Here is an 18,749-nt window from a genome sequence, read left to right on the forward strand (position 1 = left end):
TGAAATGTCACAATTTCAATTATGAATGTGTCAAGTATTGAATAATGAAAACAACAAATTCACTGGATTACATGAAGTGATTACTGCTTTAAATGTCCTTGTCCATCCAGCATCACAGACTTCGCTTTATATCTCATTTACCATTCTGTTGCTGACAGATTCTACCTTTACCTTTCTCTTCTCTCTTCTCTCATGCTCACCCTTTCTCTCTCTCTCTCTTCTCTCTCTTTTCTTCTCTCTCCCTCTTTCTCTCTCCCAGGTATGTGAACTGTGCTCGTATTGAGGAGGAGCAGAACTTGGTAGCGTTCCAGTACAGAGGAGCTATTGTGTATCGCTGCTGTAAGGCTGTAGCTGCAGGAGAGGAACTGCTGGTGTGGTATGGAGAAGAGTACGCCAGAGAACTGGGAATCACCTTCGACTACCTCTGGGACAAGAAGAGCACCTCCAAACGTACCTCTCTCCCTCCTCTCCCCCTCCCCTCCCTCTGTCACACCTCTGTCCTCTGTGACTCTTCTCCCTGTTGGTCAATTTCAACTTCTGTATGACACTGATTTATTTAACTTAATTCTCTGATTTCAACATAGTTGATTACTCTTCATTCTTTGAGATGATAAATAGATGTTTCTCTGAGTCTCGTAATCGGCATGTTATGATCTGATCTGCATGTCATCTCTCTCTCTCCCTCTCTCTCTCAGGGGTGAACGGGGAGTCCCAGTCTCAGGTATTCTCCTGTTCTCTGTGTCCGTTCTCCTACACGGCTCAGATCTTCCTCCACAAGCACATAAAGAGATGCCACCATGACGAGTACGTCAGACTGTTGAGGACAGGAGAGATCAGACCAGAGAGTCTCTCATCTTCCAGAGGCCCACAACCGACCTCCACCACCACAGACACCCCCCTCCCTCCTTCCAGAGGCCCACAACCAACCCCCACCACCTCAGACATCCCCCTCCTGCCCCCCAACCGCAAACAGAGACACCCGGACAAACGTAGACCTCACCACAGTGAGCTGTGTGGGAGGGGTTTCACTTCAAAGAGTGATCTCGTCAGACACAGGAGCTTCAGCCTGTCAGGAAACCTACAGAAACACCAGCGCACTCACACAGGAGAGAAGCCTTATCACTGCTCCCAGTGTGGGAGGAGCTTCAGCCTGTCAGGAAACCTACAGAGACACCAGCGCACTCACACAGGAGAGAAGCCTTATCACTGCTCCCAGTGTGGGAGGAGCTTCAGCCAAGCAACACACCTATCTCAACACCAGCGCACTCACACAGGAGAGAAGCCTTATCACTGCTCCCAGTGTGGGAGGAGCTTCAGCCTGTCAGGAAGCCTATCTCAACACCAGCGCACTCACACAGGAGAGAAGCCTTATCACTGCTCCCAGTGTGGGAGGAGCTTCAGTCACTCAGGAAGCCTATCTCTACACCAGCGCACTCACACAGGAGAGAAGCCTTATCACTGCTCCCAGTGTGGGAGGAGCTTCAGCCTGTCAGGAAGCCTATCTCTACACCAGCGCACTCACACAGGAGAGAAGCCTTATCACTGCTCCCAGTGTGGGAGGAGCTTCAGCCAAGCAATAACCCTATCTCAACACCAGCGCACTCACACAGGAGAGAAGCCTTATCACTGCTCCCAGTGTGGGAGGAGCTTCAGTCACTCAGGAAGCCTAAAGAGACACAAGTGTTCTAAAAAGAGTAAAGGACCGGAACTTTAGATTTCACTTAAAATTTAGATCAAGACATTCATCAAGACATTGTACATTTTTGTACATAAAAAAATCACGTAATTCCAGTTATCAAATTGACATTCTTAGAGCTGTGAAGCTGAGTTTAGTGATATAATATATATAATATAGTGATATGCATAGAACATGTATGGGTTTTTTATATTGAAAAATGAGGTAATTAATGATATATGTTTATAGAACAGGTGGTATTTAAGAAAAATGTTTGTAAGAAAAATTAAACACTACATACAGCTGAAATGGTTTGTAGCGTTTTGATGTGACAATAACATGTTTTCACTTTCTATTGGTGTTCTTGAGTGTTCTGTTCTGTGACTGTTCTTAAATTCTAGGATTTATAATAATAATAAACTTTATTTATATAGCACCTTTTATCAATTACATCTGTGTTAATTTCTATTATTCATCGTCTATGAATGTAGACTCTTCATAGTCCACGCCTCCTATACTCTGGCTCATCTCTACTCTCTCCTATCTCCTCTCTCTCTCCTCTCTCTCTCCCCTCCTCTCTCTCTACTCCATCTCCTTGACTCTCCTTTCTCCTCGACTCCTCTCTCTCTCCTCTCTCCCCTCCTCTCTCTCCTCTCTCTATTCTCCATCTCCTCGACTCCTCTCTCTCTTTCTCTCTACTAGCTCCTGACAACTGACATGTTTCACACCCTAATTAGTTCATGTCAGTACTAATGTGATTGAAGAGAATTAAATTGGAAGTTCATTATCAACTGGTTGTTTGATGTTTTAGTAAAGTGCATGATGGGTAGTGTAGTTTCACATCTCCCTAGAGACAGGGCAGTACAGTGTGTAGTGAGCCGGCCTCCCGCCCAGTTCCCAGGCCCAGTTCTGAACTGGGCGAACTCAACCTGTTGCTGACGAGTCTCTCTCTATCTATCAGTGCAGCGTTGCAACAGTGCAGGTCCTTCCTCCAGCAGACACTGACACTCGGCTCAGATTTGGTCGCTAAGAATGGAAACAAGGCGATGTAGTGACTAAGAGCCTTGTTGAAACAACACCACAAATAACTCAGAATGCAATCGTTAATATCTACCACAAATGAAGGTATGTGCACACACATCAGCAGTCCTAATAGCCACAGTGAGAGGGCAGGAGACGGAGGTTCCTTTCCAGATGCCTGTTGATGTCAGGCGTCCATTCTGCGTATCAGAACCTTCAGTCTCTCCTCACTTCTAACTTATCGTTGTTTTTTTACCTTTATTTAAACTGGTTAGTCTCACTGAGATAACTTCTCTTTTTCAAGAGAGATCTGTTCTGACAGCAGCAGGGGACAGTTTCAAACAAAACAACTGACACACACTTACACAACATTGAAACTATCGACACACATACAGTACAACAGTTACATATAGAAACACAAACGTCATAACTAAAAACAGCTGTCCTAATGACAGTTACACACATCTGTGACATCTGCATGGACCAAGTGTTTAAACTTCACCAAAGTGACTCGATCCTCAAGTTCTGTCTGTTCTCCTTCTCTAACAGACAGCGGAACCAGATGATGATGTGGTAGACCGAGGTCAGTCTTCTCTCTGTTGAACATGTGTTCTATTGTCTAGCCTAAGATACACATAGCTTTTGTAATACAGGTTTTCACTGTGCATCAGAACTGTGCCTCTAATGTCACAGTTATCTGTACAGGATTTAAAATAACTACAAATGTTAATTTCATGCTTTTCTTCTCCTTTGGTGCACTCACTCTGTTCATGCATATTCTGAGAACCACATTGATATCGTTGACTATGCATTAGATTAGTATTTTGCGCACAAATATGGTGATTGAAATTCTCTCCAGCAGGGGGCAGCAGCACTATAGAGACTGGGAGCAGTCCATCCCCCTCTGAGACTCGCATCAACTATAGCAGTCACAGATCAACAGAAAAAAGGATCGTTTTAATTGCGGTTTCAACCTCTACACCTTTGAAAAGCATTACGGTGACATCAGGGGAAGAAATGGAACCTAGTGGAGTACCGGTGTCAGGCTTTGTAAGGCTTGGTTTGCTTGCAATGGTTTAATATTCATTTCAATTGACAATTACTTTCAGTCAGTCAGATGGCTTGAGCGCTTTCATTTCACAGCAATTATTAAATTTAATATTTGCATATTTAAGACAGGTCAAAACATTCAGGTGGTTGGCCAAAGATTTAACAGAGACCCTGGATAGTTTCTAAGTTAATACCAGACTAATCATGACTGTGAGATAAACATTACCTTAAGTTACAGGTGTGTGTACAGTACCCATGTCTGAGATGCTATTTATACACCCTTGTTTACCTTTTACTACGCCTGGGTGGAAAGGAAACAACACAGATAACTTAATAAAGGATATCCATGTGATTATACCCATGATTTCATTTAATCATGTAACTCCATTCATGGCAGAATGCATGAATGTGATTATGGTGAAGTAAAGGATTTCTCAAAGGCTGCAGGTTGATCACAAGGTTACTGTGTTAACCAAGATTGTTCTCATGTTGAAGTCATAGTTCCCCCAAATTACACAATCACTTTATCTGGTTCCTATCCTGATAGGAGTCCATGGACAAGGACAGACTTCAATCACTTTATCTGGTTCCTACCCTGATAGGAGTCCATGGACAAGGACAGACTTCAATCCACACTTTGGTTCTGTTTATCTGGGCACTGTCACAAACTGCTGACTGAGCATCTTTAGCCAAAAACCAGTAGAAGTCAATGTACCCTAAATGAGCATTTTTGAAATGTCATGGCCAAATCATCTAAGTAATTTAAATCAAATCATTGACTCTTTTCAGAGAATTTGGGAACTATCCCTTGAACAGAAATGCACTCTGCACTCCTGAATTAGCACTGAACCTGACATTTGGGTTTTGAATTCCATCGTATCCCAGAGTCACGAGGTACAACTGCAGCAGTCCCAGTGTGTTTCAGGTCACAGAAACCTGGTTTACAATTTCAAGACGTTAAAAAAACACAACTGATGACAACAGACTGTTCAATTTTTTTGTAAAAGTTTATTAAAAAGGAATTCAGTCCACAGTAGTTAAGACTTTGGCACCTACAATATAAAAAACAAACAAAGTGTACACCCCAAATAGCATTAAAACTAAATGCTTGGATAAAAGGGATAAATAAAAACAAGGTTTTTTAAAAAAGTTTGAAAAAAAATGACAAACACACACCAGTTGAGATCAGTACAAATGCATCTCAACTGACAGCCATGGTGACCACCACGGTGCTCCCACCAACACCAGACAGAGGACAGGCAACACGGAAACACGGAAATCAGACAATTCTGAATAGAGAATCAACCCCAGGTCACATGGTACATTACAGTACCAACTGGTGTTCCAGACAGTGCTTGGTTTGAGAAGGGAATGCTGTTTTCTCTTCCAGGTACATGAATAGAAACCCTGGTGAGTCACAATGTCATTGGACCGGTAGTCTGAAATTGAAATGCGTGAGGACACTAACATCAACGTTTGGAACTTGGTTCTCCACAGAACGTTCAAACTGGAACGGGATGGGTTGGCCACACCTCCAGATGACAAACATCACTATGCAGTCAACAGACTTCCACTGTAAACCTCTGAATGTCTCCCTGGGGGGCTGAATGTCTCCCTGGGGGGCTGAATGTCTCCCTGGGGGGTTGAATGTCTCCCTGGGGGGTTGAATTTCACATCAGAGAAAACTCTGCCTTCAGACACAGAGTACAAGAGGAATACTGGGCAGCTTTGGAACCTTGGTACAGGGAATGCTACGCTTTGTCTTTTAATTGAAAATGTATTTTAAGGACAATGGCACCACAGCAGTAAGAAGAAGGGTCCCAGAGCAGTAAAACAGGTGAGCCTTCGCTCTGGAGTCAGTCAGGTGGTGCTGTAGGAAGGCGTGGAGGTGGAGGAAGCAGCAGGACGGGTCTAGGTTCCAATAGCCACACTAGCACGCTACCTAGAATGAAGCCATGTGTTGACCTTCTCAGTGGTCTGCTAGCCTGGACACTGAGACAAACACCCTGGGTTTGAACCACTGGTTAGAGGAGGAGAGGAAGGCACAGATGTGTAGGTAGTGTGTGTAGGAGCCTGAGGAGAGATCCTTCTCCACTGTGTGTGTTTTTATGTGTGTGTGTGTGTGTGTGTGTGTGTGTGTTTCCCTTCTACTCTGACGGGCTCTGGGCGTCGGCTAGGAGCTCTGGTCTCAGGCACTCAATGGGACACTGGATGTTCTGGTGGAGAAAGGAAAGACATTGGTGCATTATAGTGGATGTGGAAGTTAATTGTATAATTTCTACACCTGAAGTCATATCTCTATTAACAGGCGTGCAGGAGAAGTGTAATCATGTGACTGACCAACAAAGTCCTCCATTCCTCTAAATATACTGAAAAATCACAGGCCTCAAATACAAGAACGTAGACAGGAATAGAATCTAGCCACTGACCCATAGCCCTGGCTTAGGTCAAAGGTCAACTCACCAGTTTACGCAGGGCGTTCTCTCTGTAACGGTCGAATGCGTCTGAGCGAACAGGCTGGAGGAGGTCCACATCCACCTCAGCAGGGCCTCCGGGCCTCCTGCAGTTCCCTGCAGTTCTCACAGCGCCAGCCCTGAAAACACAGGACGGGTCACCCACAAACACCAACACTATCTACTCCACAGAGACATGCATCACCCCGGAATCACACACACACACACACACACACACGGCTAGTGTCTTGCCTGCTGTCCTCCGTAGCAGGTACAGGTACAGATGGCTCCCAGGTACTCCTTCTGCCACTGGTTGCCCACCTGGTACATCTTCCCTTCGTCATAGCAGGTGGACTCATCTACCAGGCAAAGAAACACACACACTCAATCACCAACACACACTTATTCACCAACACACACTTATTCAGCATAGACAGACCCCTAGACCAGGTCGATGGTCCATGGCTGGTCTAGAGACACACCATAGACAGACCTCTAGACCAGGTCCATGGTGATGGAGTCTCAACTTACGCGGCTCGCACTTGAACTCTCCCTTGCCGTTGCCCAGACAGGTGCAGCTCATCATGTGACCGTTGTCGGCATGGCGATCCCACTTCTCGCCGATGCGGTAGTTGTTGCCACTGTCGTGACACCACTCTGTAGACAAGGGGGGAGGGAGGGGGAGGGAGGAGGAGAGAGTGGAGGGAGGGAGAGGAGAGAGGGGAGGGGGGGTATAGCAAGGACAATACTAATCAGATGGTATCCAAAAACAGGCTAAAGGGGGACATAAACAGTAACCATGACTACGGTCCAAATCCACGCTAGCATCCCATAATGAGTGACGCACGGCTTTGGCCAAGCGTTCCCAGCGGCGTGCGAGCGTGGGTTCTGGAACATGGCTCAGTACCCACTCCTGGGGAACGATCGGGTCACTCTGACTGGAACCAACCGCCTCGACATCCCAAAAACTAGATTCATCCCTCACACACTCACACAGAAGCCATGTGATCCGACTGACCAATGACGTCAACACTTGCACGTCATGGCGGCCTCAGGGTTTAGCATCGTCTGGGTTACGGACTGACGATACAAACCTGGGACACAAGCTAGCAGCGAGCGGTAGCATGGGCAGACCGAGGATCAAACCCATTCTGGGTTTTTAATGGTGGATACATCATCTATATATACATATACAGCCTATTACTGCAGAGAATGATTCCAATAGGAACAAGTCATTTTGTTTGTGTTGATCCAGAATGCCAGAACTGCCCATGCTAGTGAAAGTAGGCCCACTGGGTCGCGTCAGCAGGCTGTGACGTCCAGAACCTTACAGATAGAAACGCCACACAAACAGAGCTGATGACTCCTTCATCTCCATGTCAGAACCTCTACATCACACATTTCTATCTGAACATTCTTCCACGTCGCAGCCCTGCTGAACGCGGCCCTGGTGAAAAGCATGCTGGGATGGGGGGGTGAGTCACTCACTGGATGAATCACACCTAAAATGGCCGCTGCCCAGACCAAGGCACCTGCACCAGAGCTTAAAGCCCGTGTCTGACATGCGCTCCCACTCCTCTCCGACGTGGTGGGAGGTGGCGGTGAAGGTGTCGTAACACACATCCCTGTCGGAGGGGACGTCTCCTGGAGGAGGGGAGGAAAAGTAAAACATACAGGTTCATTGTTTATTTATATATTTATTTATTTATTGTTTGTTACCTGTTTTTTATTTTTTATTGATCAGCTTGTTGATCGTCTTTTATATTTTACTTTTATTATCATTTAAACAATTACGATTGATTATTTGGAGAACAACACTAGAACTAGAACTACGTACACGCCGTCAAAAGTACACTTCTCTAATAAGGAACTACATGCTCTATCTAAAGGATACTGACCTCCTCCAGGACCTTCTCTAATAAGGAACTACATGCTCTATCTAAAGGATACTTTACCAGCATTGCCCACGGTAATGACCTCCTCCAGGACCTTCTCTTTAAGCGCCCCCTTCATAGCCTCCACCAGGACGTTGTAGGACGCCCCCGAGGTCAGCCCGATCAGGGTAGCACTGGTGGAGGTTCCAGGTAACGTCATCTGATAGAGGACAAAAGATGGTTTAGATGATGTGTCTGTCTGTCTGTCTGTCTGTCTGTCTGTGAATGTGCCGCACCTGTGTGTGACTTCTCCCTTCGCCTACACCCGTCTATCTCCTACCTGGAACATCTTCTGTGTGTCTACCTGGAACATCTTCCGTCTATGTGTCTACCTGGAACATCTTCCGTCTATGTGTCTACCTGGAACATCTTCCTGTCTGTGTCTACCTGGAACATCTTCCGTCTATGTGTCTACCTGGAACATCTTCCTGTCTATGTGTCTACCTGGAACATCTTCCTGTCTATGTGCCTACCTGGAACTTCTTCTGTGTGTCTACCTGGAACATCTTCCCGTCTATGTGCCTACCTGGAACATTTTCTCGTCCAGGTTAGAGATGGGGTTGCAGGACACAATGTACTCTGAGCTCTGCAGGACGCCAGGCCAGGAGATGGTGGTGTGAGTCTGTGCCTCCTGCGGCAGCCCCAGGCCTGTGTGGTTCTCCGGGAAGCCGAAGGGCAGGCCTGGCAGAGGACCCTCGCTCACCCTCACCAGGGGCTCCCTCTGGCCGTCAGGGCCGGGCGCAGGGATGTAGACCAGGGGCTTGCGGTGGTACTGTGGGCGCAGGGGGGTGTGGGGCTCCCTCTGGCCGTTGTTGCCCAGACTCTGGTACTCTGTGTAGATGTGCTGGCCCTGCTGGCCGAGGGCGTCCTGCCCATTGGTGCCCGCTAGCTGGACGTGGTTGTCGTTGAAGCGAGGGACTTCCTCCGGGACGTCCAGGATGTCGTGGCTGGGCCGGTGGGACACGGGCAGCTGGGGCACCAGGATCTGGGACTCCAGTTCTAGCGGGAGAGAAGCGGTTAGGAGCAAGCGCTCGCCTGTTAGACAGGAGCCGCAGTAGCGCCTTTCGGTCAGCAGGGGGAGTCATTCCCTGCTGGTTTCAATAGGGCTGCTGCTGCAAAAAAAAAAAAAGCTTGCCACTATACTCAGTCCCTCAGACTTTTGAATCTTTTGAGCGGTTCAAAAGTCAGAGCATTGTTTCAAAGCACAGAAGCTAGAGCGTCCTTTGTGCTGCAGATTAATTAATCAGTCATTTTGCAAAAGCCATGAACAGCACAACCACAACCACAACACCACAGTTTCACTTCAAATCGTTAAACCGTCTTGATCTTATTAGAACATCTTTGTTCTTATTTCATATTAGCAGTTGGGTGGGGGTTGGGTGGGGGTGGGGGGGTTGGGTGGGGGTTGGGGGGTTGGGCGATGGATACTTACGAGTTCTAGCCTTGCCAACCAGAGGCGTGCTCCTCAGGGCGTTCTGCAGCGTGACGATCTTGATGATGTACTCAGTTCCTGCTTTTAAACCTGCAAGACCAGCAAATATGGTCAACAAATACAACAGAAAATAAAACAGAAAATACAACAGTGCATATTAATATAACTCATCAGGTGAGTCATTGAAGGCTCATTTCCCAGACTCAGATTAAAGAATCTCCATTGAAAGTCTAGTCTAGGATTAGAGTCTTGAGGCCCCAGGCCTCTTTAACAGTGTGATGGATGTGAGGTGGGCAGGAACAGACATGTGCAGAGGAGGGACAGCAGGCTCCCTACCAGTGATGGTGGAGTAGCTCTGCCCGGCGTGGGGCCGTGGAGTGAGCTCTCGGGGGACGCCCCCCGCCTCCTCGTGGGTGACGTAGTAACCTGTGACCCCCGCGCTGCGGGAAGGCTCCCAGGTGAAGGAGATGCTGCTGGGGGTCAGGGACGTGAAGCGGATGTTGGTGGGGGCGACCAACATGGGTTTAGCTGTAAACACACACACACACACACACACACACACACACGATACAGACACACAGACACATTAGATCTATGCACCAGGGCACATATCATCTTACAAAAACCGAATAGAATGGAATTTTGAAACTAATTATTGTATTTATTCTTTATTTATTCTTTCTAAATCCAGGTGAGTCCCATTGAGCAGGACCATTGGTGACAGGAGCCCTGGCCAAGACGCAAGCAGGGGCAGATACAACGCTTTGATTGGCTAAATGAAGCATCATCATTGATGCATATTTGGTGAATAAAGTCACCCTTGGCACTCTGGAATGTGGACAGTTTTGGTGACTTTATTCACCCTCGGCACTGAAGGAGTTAAGAGTGACATGAACAAGGCAGTAGAAGGGGGGGCTGGGGCTGTACCTGTGGTGGTGGTGAGGGTGAAGGGGGGGCTGTACCTGTGGTGGTGGTGAGGGTGAAGGGGGGGCTGTACCTGTGGTGGCGGTGAGGGTGAAGGGGGGGCTGTACCTGTGGTGGCGGTGAGGGTGAAGGGGGGGCTGTACCTGTGGTGGCGGTGAGGGTGAAGGGGGGGGCTGTACCTGTGGTGGCGGTGAGGGTGAAGGGGGGGCTGTACCTGTGGTGGCGGTGAGGGTGAAGGGGGGGCTGCGTCCGTTGCCATTCAGGGTGTAGATGTTGATCTTGTAGGTGGTGCCAGGCTGCAGACCTGTGAACAAACACAACCCAAAATGTCTCTATAACATATATAATAACATAACATGTATATACGATAGCCTAGAAGTCAGAGAGGCCGGCCAGCAACCGGTAGGTCGCTGGTTCCATCCCCACCCCAGGAGGGAGCCGGATGTGATACACATCGTCATTCTATTCTAGTCAGCTGAGTCTGGACAGCACTGGGATACTAAACGCCATGTTGTACCAGCGGAGTGTGGGCCACCAGAGAGGGTTCTAGGGGAGGTGGGGGTACCTGAGATGGTTTAGAGGGTTCTAGAGGAGGTGGGGGTACCTGAGATGGTTCTAGGAGAGGTGGGTACCTGAGATGGTTCTAGAGGGTTCTAGAGGAGGTGGGTACCTGAGATGGTTCTAGAGGGTTCGAGGGGAGGTTGGGGTACCTGAGATGGTTCTAGAGGAGGTGGGGGTACCTGAGATGGTGTAGGAGCGGGAGTCGGGGGTGATATTCCTCTGGACGGGCGTGCGGCTGCCCGTGGTGGGCGTGGCCTCAACCAGGAAGCCAGAGATGGTCTCGGCCTTGGAGCGCCAGGTCAGCGTGATGGCGGAGTCTTTAACATCCGAGATACGCACACGACGAGGAGGACTGATGTCTGAAACACAGAGGAGGATGAATATGTTGTTATAGGAGGAGTCTAGACTATTTAACTCACAAAAAATCTGGTATTTTCCTAGGAACAATACTATGATTGGCTACAAAAGGAAGCATTGTAATTGATGCACTTTTGGTGAATAAAGTCACTCTTGGCACTCTAGAATGTTGACGGTTTGGGTGGTTGGACGGTTATTCACCCTCGGCGCTGAATGAGTTAAGCTCACAGACCGAAGCGGGTGAACATTCTTTTCAAAGGGAGGAGACTGGGTGACTCACTGTCCAGGGTGGTGACGTCGCCCTGCACTGGGCGGCTGGTCAGAGAGTTCTTCAGAGCATAAACATGCACCTCGTACGTGGTAGCAACCTACACAGAGGGAGAGAGAGAGAGGAGACGGGGAAACATGAACCACAGAAACAGTCTTTAGAGAGGAGACGGGGAAACATGAAACAGTCTTTAGAGAGGAGGTCAATCGGATTTCCTATGTCTCTCCTCGCGTCCTTCTCAAAGCCTATTGGAGGAGAAGATCCAAGGTGCCTCCCCCTTTTGACGTTCTCTGACTATGCGTTTTGAGAAGGAAGGGGGGAGAGAGAGAACGCAAGGAAAAGAGAAAAGCCTGTTGTGAAGTAGGAAGGGTAGTTGACAGTGTCTTCAGCCTCCTTGGCAGAAATCCAAGTCTTTGATCTATGGGCCAGTTCTGAATGACAAGGCTGGTGGACAGCGTGGTTTCACTAGTCCACCAAGACTGCTGGTCTAAAGCCACAGAGGAGAGGATGGTTCAGAGTCCAGACAGAGAGCATCTCTAAGCTGCTGGTGGCCTGGAGACAGAGACCTCCTAGATCTCCCTGTGGGAGGGTCGGAAAACAGACAGCTGGGAACCTCCAGCAATCATACAGCAGCTGCATGAGGCCGATTCCAGTTGAAAATACTTTTCCTTTTAGCAAATGAAAGCCTGTGTTTCAAACAATCCATCCTAATACAGTATAAATCTGAGATCTGAGACAATTAATATACAATTTGTTCAAAAACTTGTTATTTACAGTATATGAACAGTTAATGGCTGTTGTTACTGGTAACACTTTCTATGAGGCATACCTATATAACACATTATAACTCATAGGTATGGATGATGCCTTCCAGTATGTTCTTTACAGAGGTGTGTTTACCATGAGTCCAGGGACGTAGACCTGAGTGTATCTGTGCATCTGTGTGTGTGTGTGTACCATGAGTCCAGGGACGTAGACCTGAGTGGTGTCAGGGGCCAGGTTGATCTCCTTGGTGGGACCGCTCTTGTTCTTGGGGTTGACCACCACGCGGTACCCTGTTAGCTTGGTGCTGGAGGTCCGCCAGGAGACGGTGAAGGCGGTGGGGCCCACCTGGGAGAACTCCATGTCGGTGGGGGCCGGGATGGCTACAGAGAGAGAGGGTTACAATATTATTACTGTAGATGACATGATCTTCAATATCATGTGAATGATATTCAACAGAGTGCATCAGGGGGTGTATTCAGTAAAAGTGAAACTTTCAAAGCATTACAGATAGAAATGGGTTGAACCAGACAACAACAAGCCTATCCAACGCTCCAAACACTCTGGAACGTTGTGCCTTCCTATAAACACATTTTGAATGCAGCCCCCCCCGAACCCCTGTCTTTAATGCAGCCCCCCCCGAACCCCTGTCTTTAATGCAGCCCCCCCCGAACCCCTGTCTTTAATGCAGCCCCCCCCGAACCCCTGTCTTTCTGTGTCCTGTATTGTAAATGACATGTATAATGTCTGTCTTTAAGGACTCTTGAAAGAATAGCTTGATTATAGGCTAAAAGAGATCCTAAGAAACAAACAAACAAACGTGTTGGAGAGTAGTTCCACTACATGTAGTTCAACCACCAGTTTAACTGCATGGTAATGTCATTGGTAATCTAGTTAAATACCCAACACTGCAAACAAACAAGCAAGTCCCATGGTGCCAGTCTGGGTCACGGGGGTCTGGGACACGGGGGTGGCTGGGTCATGGGGGTCTGGGTCATGGTGGGGGGGTGTCTACCTGTGGCCTGAGTGCCCACCAGAGGGGGGCTGGGCGTGCGGTCATGCAGGGCGATGACTTTGACTGTGTATTCGCTCCCGGGTCTCAGGCCGCGGAGAACTGCTGACTCATCGTCGCCGCGGGGGGCGGGCCTCAGCTCCCTCTCTCCCTCCTCCGGGTTGGAGTACAGCACGCGGTATGACGTCACCAGCCCGTCTGGGCCCTCCCACAAGATCTTCATGGTGGTGGAGTCCACGTCTGAGAAGGTCAGGTCTTTGGGACGGTCCACGGCTGCAGGGGAGATCAAATCAAATGTTAATGGTCATTTACACAATATATAGGATACAATGTCATGAAATGCTTTACGGTCACAAACTCCTCAACAACGCAACAATCAGACAATATCAAAAGGAAAGCGGGGTGGAGAGGTCCTACAGAGTCAGGGTCAGGGGTGAGCATGACCTAGAGTTCATGACCTAGAGACAGAGTTCATGACCTAGAGAGAGTTCATGACCTAGAGACAGTTCATGACCTAGAGACAGAGTTCATGACCTAGAGTTCATGACCTAGAGACAGAGTTCATGACCTAGAGTTCATGACCTAGAGTTCATGACCTAGAGACAGTTCATGACCTAGAGACAGTTCATGACCTAGAGACAGAGTTCATGACCTAGAGTTCATGACCTAGAGACAGAGTTCATGACCTAGAGTTCATGACCTAGAGTTCATGACCTAGAGACAGAGTTTATGGCCTAGAGACAGAGTTCATGACCTAGAGACAGAGTTCTGATATATTTCTGACCCCAGTCAGACCTTTTCGTTAGGAATGGAACTGGGCTGGCCTGAACAAACACACTAAGACCAAGACAACAGGAGTCTACAGATGCTGCATCCCAATAATCCCCCCTTCTCCTGAAGTATGCACAGTCTACTACTACCTCCCCATGAACATTTAAAAGCATAGGATTGGTCTAGGCATGGGCTCCTAGGATTGGTCTAGGCATGGGCTCCAACACCAATCAATTCCCATCTAAATCCATGTTCGGGGAGTGTACCCTGTACTTCAGGCTGGCGAAATGGGACGCCACAATAGTCTTCTACTGTCGTTGGAGGTGAGAAGCACTTGTGAACACTCACTAGTGACAGCAGTCTCCACCAGGGGGGGGCTCTCTCCATCCTGGCCCAGGGCGTACACACTCAGGATGTACTCTACGGTGGGCATCAGCCCAGAGAACGTCATCTCTGTCTGGTCTGGAATGGGGGGGGGGGGGTGGTGGAGACAGAGAGAGACAGAACATTCACAACATGGTACAGTATGGCACAGAACATTCACAACATGGTACAGTATGGCACAGAACATTCACAACATGGTACAGTATGGCACAGAACTCATGCAGTAAGTTGCCTCCATACAAACTAAAGGCGGTAAATGACCTTTAATATAAAAACCGTCAGCGATAGTCTCTTACAGTGCCTACCTATATGGGTATATGATTACTAAAAAATGAATCAACACTCTCTGATCTAATACATACAGGAAGTCAAGTGATTGTCTATAGTGCTATCATCATTTATGCATCTTTGGTGAATATAGTCACCCTTGGCACTCTAGAATGTTAACCACTCTAGAATGTTAACCACTCTAGAATGTTGACCATTTGGGCGACTTTATTCACCCTCGGCACTGAATGAGTTAATGTGTGTGTCGGTACCTGGAGAGACCACCTCAGAGAAGGACTGTCCTTGGCCGTTCTTGGGGACCCCGGTGACCCGGTATCCCTGGATGGGACCCTGGGCGGGGGACCAGCGCACCGTGATGGTGCTGTCCTTCACATCCGTCACCTCCATCCCTGAGGGAGACTCAATTTCTACACAACACACACACACACACACACCACAGTCATGGCCTGCCGTAAACAATCATGCCTCAGAAGTAGACTTTAAAAACTGTATGGACCTCTGTCTGTGTGAGTGTGTGTGTGAGTGTGTGAGTGTGAGTGAGTGTGTGTGTATGTATGTGTGTGAGTGTGTGTGTGAGTGTGAGTGAGTGAGTACCTGTCTTGTGGGTGACGTAGATGGGGGTGCTGGAGGCGGGGCTGTCCCCTCTCCCGGTTACAGCGTACACTGTGACGGTGTAGTCCGTCCCGGGCCTCAGGTTCTGGATGGTGGCCGTGGACTGGGAGCCCGGGACCGTGAACTCTTTGGGGGCGCTGTGGCCACCTAGGGGAAGGGACAGGTAGGGCAGCAAATGTTTACATCATATAGAAACAAACAACTAAATCAATGCAAGGTGTGTTGCAGGATCATGGCCCTGTTTGACATGCATCCTCCCTCCCTCCCTTGATAAAAATCATTGACCTGACATCACCTGATAGGTTAAAGCCTTGCAATGAAAAGCTTGCATGGACCTAATCTGCCTGTTAGATCAGTGATTACTTCAGAGGAAGGGAGGAAGGAAGGAGGGGAGCATTTCTAAAGTATTGGAACAGGGCCCCGGTGTTTTATGACATGTGGTTATTTCTTTACATCTTCAGATTAACCATAACGGTCAACGTCTTATTGTATTATATTACATATGAAATAACCAACAGTACCAGACTCCCCGTGTGTGATCCTGTAATACCGGACTGTAACAGAGGGGGCATCCCAGCGCACAGTGATGCTCGTAGGACTGGAGTCAACCACTTCCAGGTCAGTAGGAGCGTCAGAAACTACAGGATGAACACAAACAGGAAATAGAAATACACAATAAGAACACATCTATGTTCACTGACACCAAGAGAGACATTCTGGGAAAGAAAGAAGTGAAGAAAAGCACCAGGACGTGTGTTACAGAATCACAGTCAGTTGAATTGGACATGGATGCTCTCAATGGTTGAGAAAATTCAATTTTGGAATGTCATTTCCATGGAATAGCTCCACAAACGCAATTTGGGGTCAATGAAAATAGCATACGGAAACAAAACCAGACTAAACTGACACATCTGTGTGTGTGTGTGTGTGTGTGTGTGTGTGTGGGGACAAAACTAACAAGACGATAAAACTATTAAAAGATGCAAAATTCCAAAAAAGGAAAACAAAGGTAAAAAGCGTGGTTACTGGTGGCCTGGCGTCCTGTCAGGGGCTGGCTGTCCTGGACGCCACTGACGGCGTAGATGTGGACGTTGTACTCTGTCTCGGGAGCGAGGCCGGTCAGGGTGAAGTGGTTCCGGGACGGGGGCAGCCGCTCCTCCTTGGCCCGCCCGCCGCTGGTCATCTGGTAGCGGATCCGGTAGCCAGTGATGGAGGACTGAGGGGCCAGCCAGTGGACGGTGAATGAGTTGGTCAGAACCTCGGAGAAGCGCAGGCCAGAGGGAGAGTCCAGTGCTGACAGGAGGAGAGGAAACGTCCCGTCAGATTTAGGGAATTGCTTTGAAAGAGGAAATGTTTATGGTTTATTCAACCATTTACCCTACAGGTTGGTTTCATTGGGTTAGGGTTGGTTTATTCAACCATTTACCCTACAGGTTGGTTTCATTGAGAGAGTATTTAGCGAGAGAATGCCTTAGTCCCAGACATAAGCAGGGTCAGCCGTGTTAAACCCTAACCCTAACCATGGATAGTAATATACCAACAGAAGTTAAAGAGCATCAGGGTTTAATTCCTTGCTGTGAAACTCACTGGTTTTCTGGGTTCCAACCAGGGGAGAACTCTCCCTCTCCTCATACACACACACCACGCTCACCAGGTACTCTGTGTTAGACAGCAGGTCTGCAGAAAGGACACAGTAACAGTCAGGTAGGACCAGAAGACATAAGGACCATGAGAGTGTGTGTGTGTGTGTGTGTGTGTGTATGAGTGTGTGTATGAGTGTGTGTATGAGTGTGTGTGTGTATGAGAGTGTGTATGACTGTGTGTATGAGTGTGTGTGAGTGTGTGTGTGTGTATGAGAGTGTGCGTGTATGAGAGTGTATGAGTGTGTGTGTGAGTGTGTGTGTGAGTGTGTGTGTGAGTGTGAGAGTGTATGAACACAATAAAGCCCTTACTGCGGAGAACAACATTATTGGAGGCCCCGCCCACGCTGCGCTCGGTGATGTCATAATCGTCATCAATGGGGTGATAGCGGACGACGAAGCTGTTGATGTGGGCGTTGTCAGGGACGACGGGGGCCGTCCACGTCACCTGCATACTGTCAGGACCCACCTCCCCGAAACCCAGATCAGTAGGGGCAGGAACAGCTGATGGAGGGAGGGAGGGAGGGAGGGAAGGAAACAAGGGAGAAAGGGAGGAAAGAGGGAAAGAGGACAGAAGGGAAGGAGGAAGGGAATGAGGGAGGAAGGGACCATGGAAAGAAGCGAGGAAGGGAGGGAGGAAGGAAGGAAGGAAGGGCATATAGGAGGAGATGGAATGAGGTGAGGAGAGAAAGGAGGCTCATTAGCATACGGTCACAATGTTTGAGAAGCCGTCAGAGTTCAGAGTTCAGACATAAAGGGACGTGTCTGAACATCTCCTTCATCTTAAAAAGAGGATGAAGGATGTTTGGGAAAAGGGGAGAAAATGAGCAGCAGCTTGTGTTACTGAGCAGGAGAAACAGAACCTCCCTCAACCCAAACCACCTGGTATCACTCATTACACACACGCACACACACACAGCGCACGCGCACACACACACACACACACACACACACACAGCGCACGCGCACACACACACAGCGCACGCGCACACACACACACACACACACACACACACACTAAACCAAGTCAAGCCCTTGTCTGGCTGTCCCCCCAGGCATGAAACGTGTGTTCCATCTGTAAACAGGGAGACAAGTATCGGAGACCAGATGGAACTGACAACACACTAACAAACACACTAACAACACACTAACAAACACACTAACAACACACTAACAAACACACTAACAACACACTAACAAACACACTAACAACACACTAGCAACATTCACCCGTCTGCTGTGTGACCGTGGTGGGCTCGCTCTCGCCGCTCTCCGTGACCGTGACGACGCTGATGTCATAGTCGATGCCAGGCTCCAGGCCGTACACAGTGTAGTAGCCCGTGGTGGGCTGCACCATGTCCTCGAAGATGGGCACGCTCTCGCCGGCCGCCACCACCGTGATGCGGTAGCCTGTCACCGAGGTGAAGTTGAGCGGGTTCCACTTCAGGCCGATGGTGGTGTCAGTCACGTCCACAAAGCTGAGGTCTGTTAGCTGGGGCACGTCTGGTAGGGTTGGGGGGGGTGGGGGGGGGGGGGGGGGGGGCGGCAGCGGCGCAGAGGGCGGAGGGGCAGGAAGCACAGAGATACGACAGACACGCGCGCACAC

The 18,749-nt window shown here is 48.7% G+C and overlaps 2 protein-coding genes across 2 annotated transcripts in view; one reads left to right on the forward strand and one right to left on the reverse strand.

Moving 5' to 3' along the window:
- Nucleotides 1-1,714, forward strand: part of LOC310813158 (histone-lysine N-methyltransferase PRDM9-like) — a gene marked incomplete at both ends in the record, with an annotated part of 4,694 nt that extends 2,980 nt beyond the window's left edge. The window contains 3 exons of the mRNA XM_083682022.1: nt 260-450; nt 696-845; nt 942-1,714. Coding sequence (XP_083538148.1) covers nt 260-450; nt 696-845; nt 942-1,714 — 1,114 coding nt within the window. The remainder of the gene's footprint in view (nt 1-259; nt 451-695; nt 846-941) is intronic.
- A 3,019-nt stretch (nt 1,715-4,733) lies between these two features.
- Nucleotides 4,734-18,749, reverse strand: part of fn1a (fibronectin 1a) — a gene marked incomplete at its 5' end in the record, with an annotated part of 33,406 nt that continues 19,390 nt past the window's right edge. The window contains 23 exon segments of the mRNA XM_083682391.1: nt 4,734-5,961; nt 6,209-6,290; nt 6,292-6,338; nt 6,451-6,557; nt 6,730-6,855; nt 7,687-7,842; nt 8,154-8,292; nt 8,659-9,131; nt 9,565-9,654; nt 9,901-10,092; nt 10,703-10,792; nt 11,229-11,408; nt 11,687-11,774; nt 12,632-12,819; nt 13,452-13,721; nt 14,568-14,681; nt 15,143-15,298; nt 15,486-15,650; nt 16,025-16,141; nt 16,530-16,796; nt 17,091-17,180; nt 17,456-17,647; nt 18,374-18,646. Of these exon segments, the coding sequence (XP_083538517.1) occupies nt 5,893-5,961; nt 6,209-6,290; nt 6,292-6,338; nt 6,451-6,557; nt 6,730-6,855; nt 7,687-7,842; nt 8,154-8,292; nt 8,659-9,131; nt 9,565-9,654; nt 9,901-10,092; nt 10,703-10,792; nt 11,229-11,408; nt 11,687-11,774; nt 12,632-12,819; nt 13,452-13,721; nt 14,568-14,681; nt 15,143-15,298; nt 15,486-15,650; nt 16,025-16,141; nt 16,530-16,796; nt 17,091-17,180; nt 17,456-17,647; nt 18,374-18,646 (3,671 nt within the window). The 3' untranslated portion in view covers nt 4,734-5,892.

Source organism: Argentina silus (genome assembly GCF_951799395.1).
Source record: "Argentina silus genome assembly, chromosome: 12".
Classification (NCBI taxonomy): Eukaryota; Metazoa; Chordata; class Actinopteri; order Argentiniformes; family Argentinidae; genus Argentina; species Argentina silus.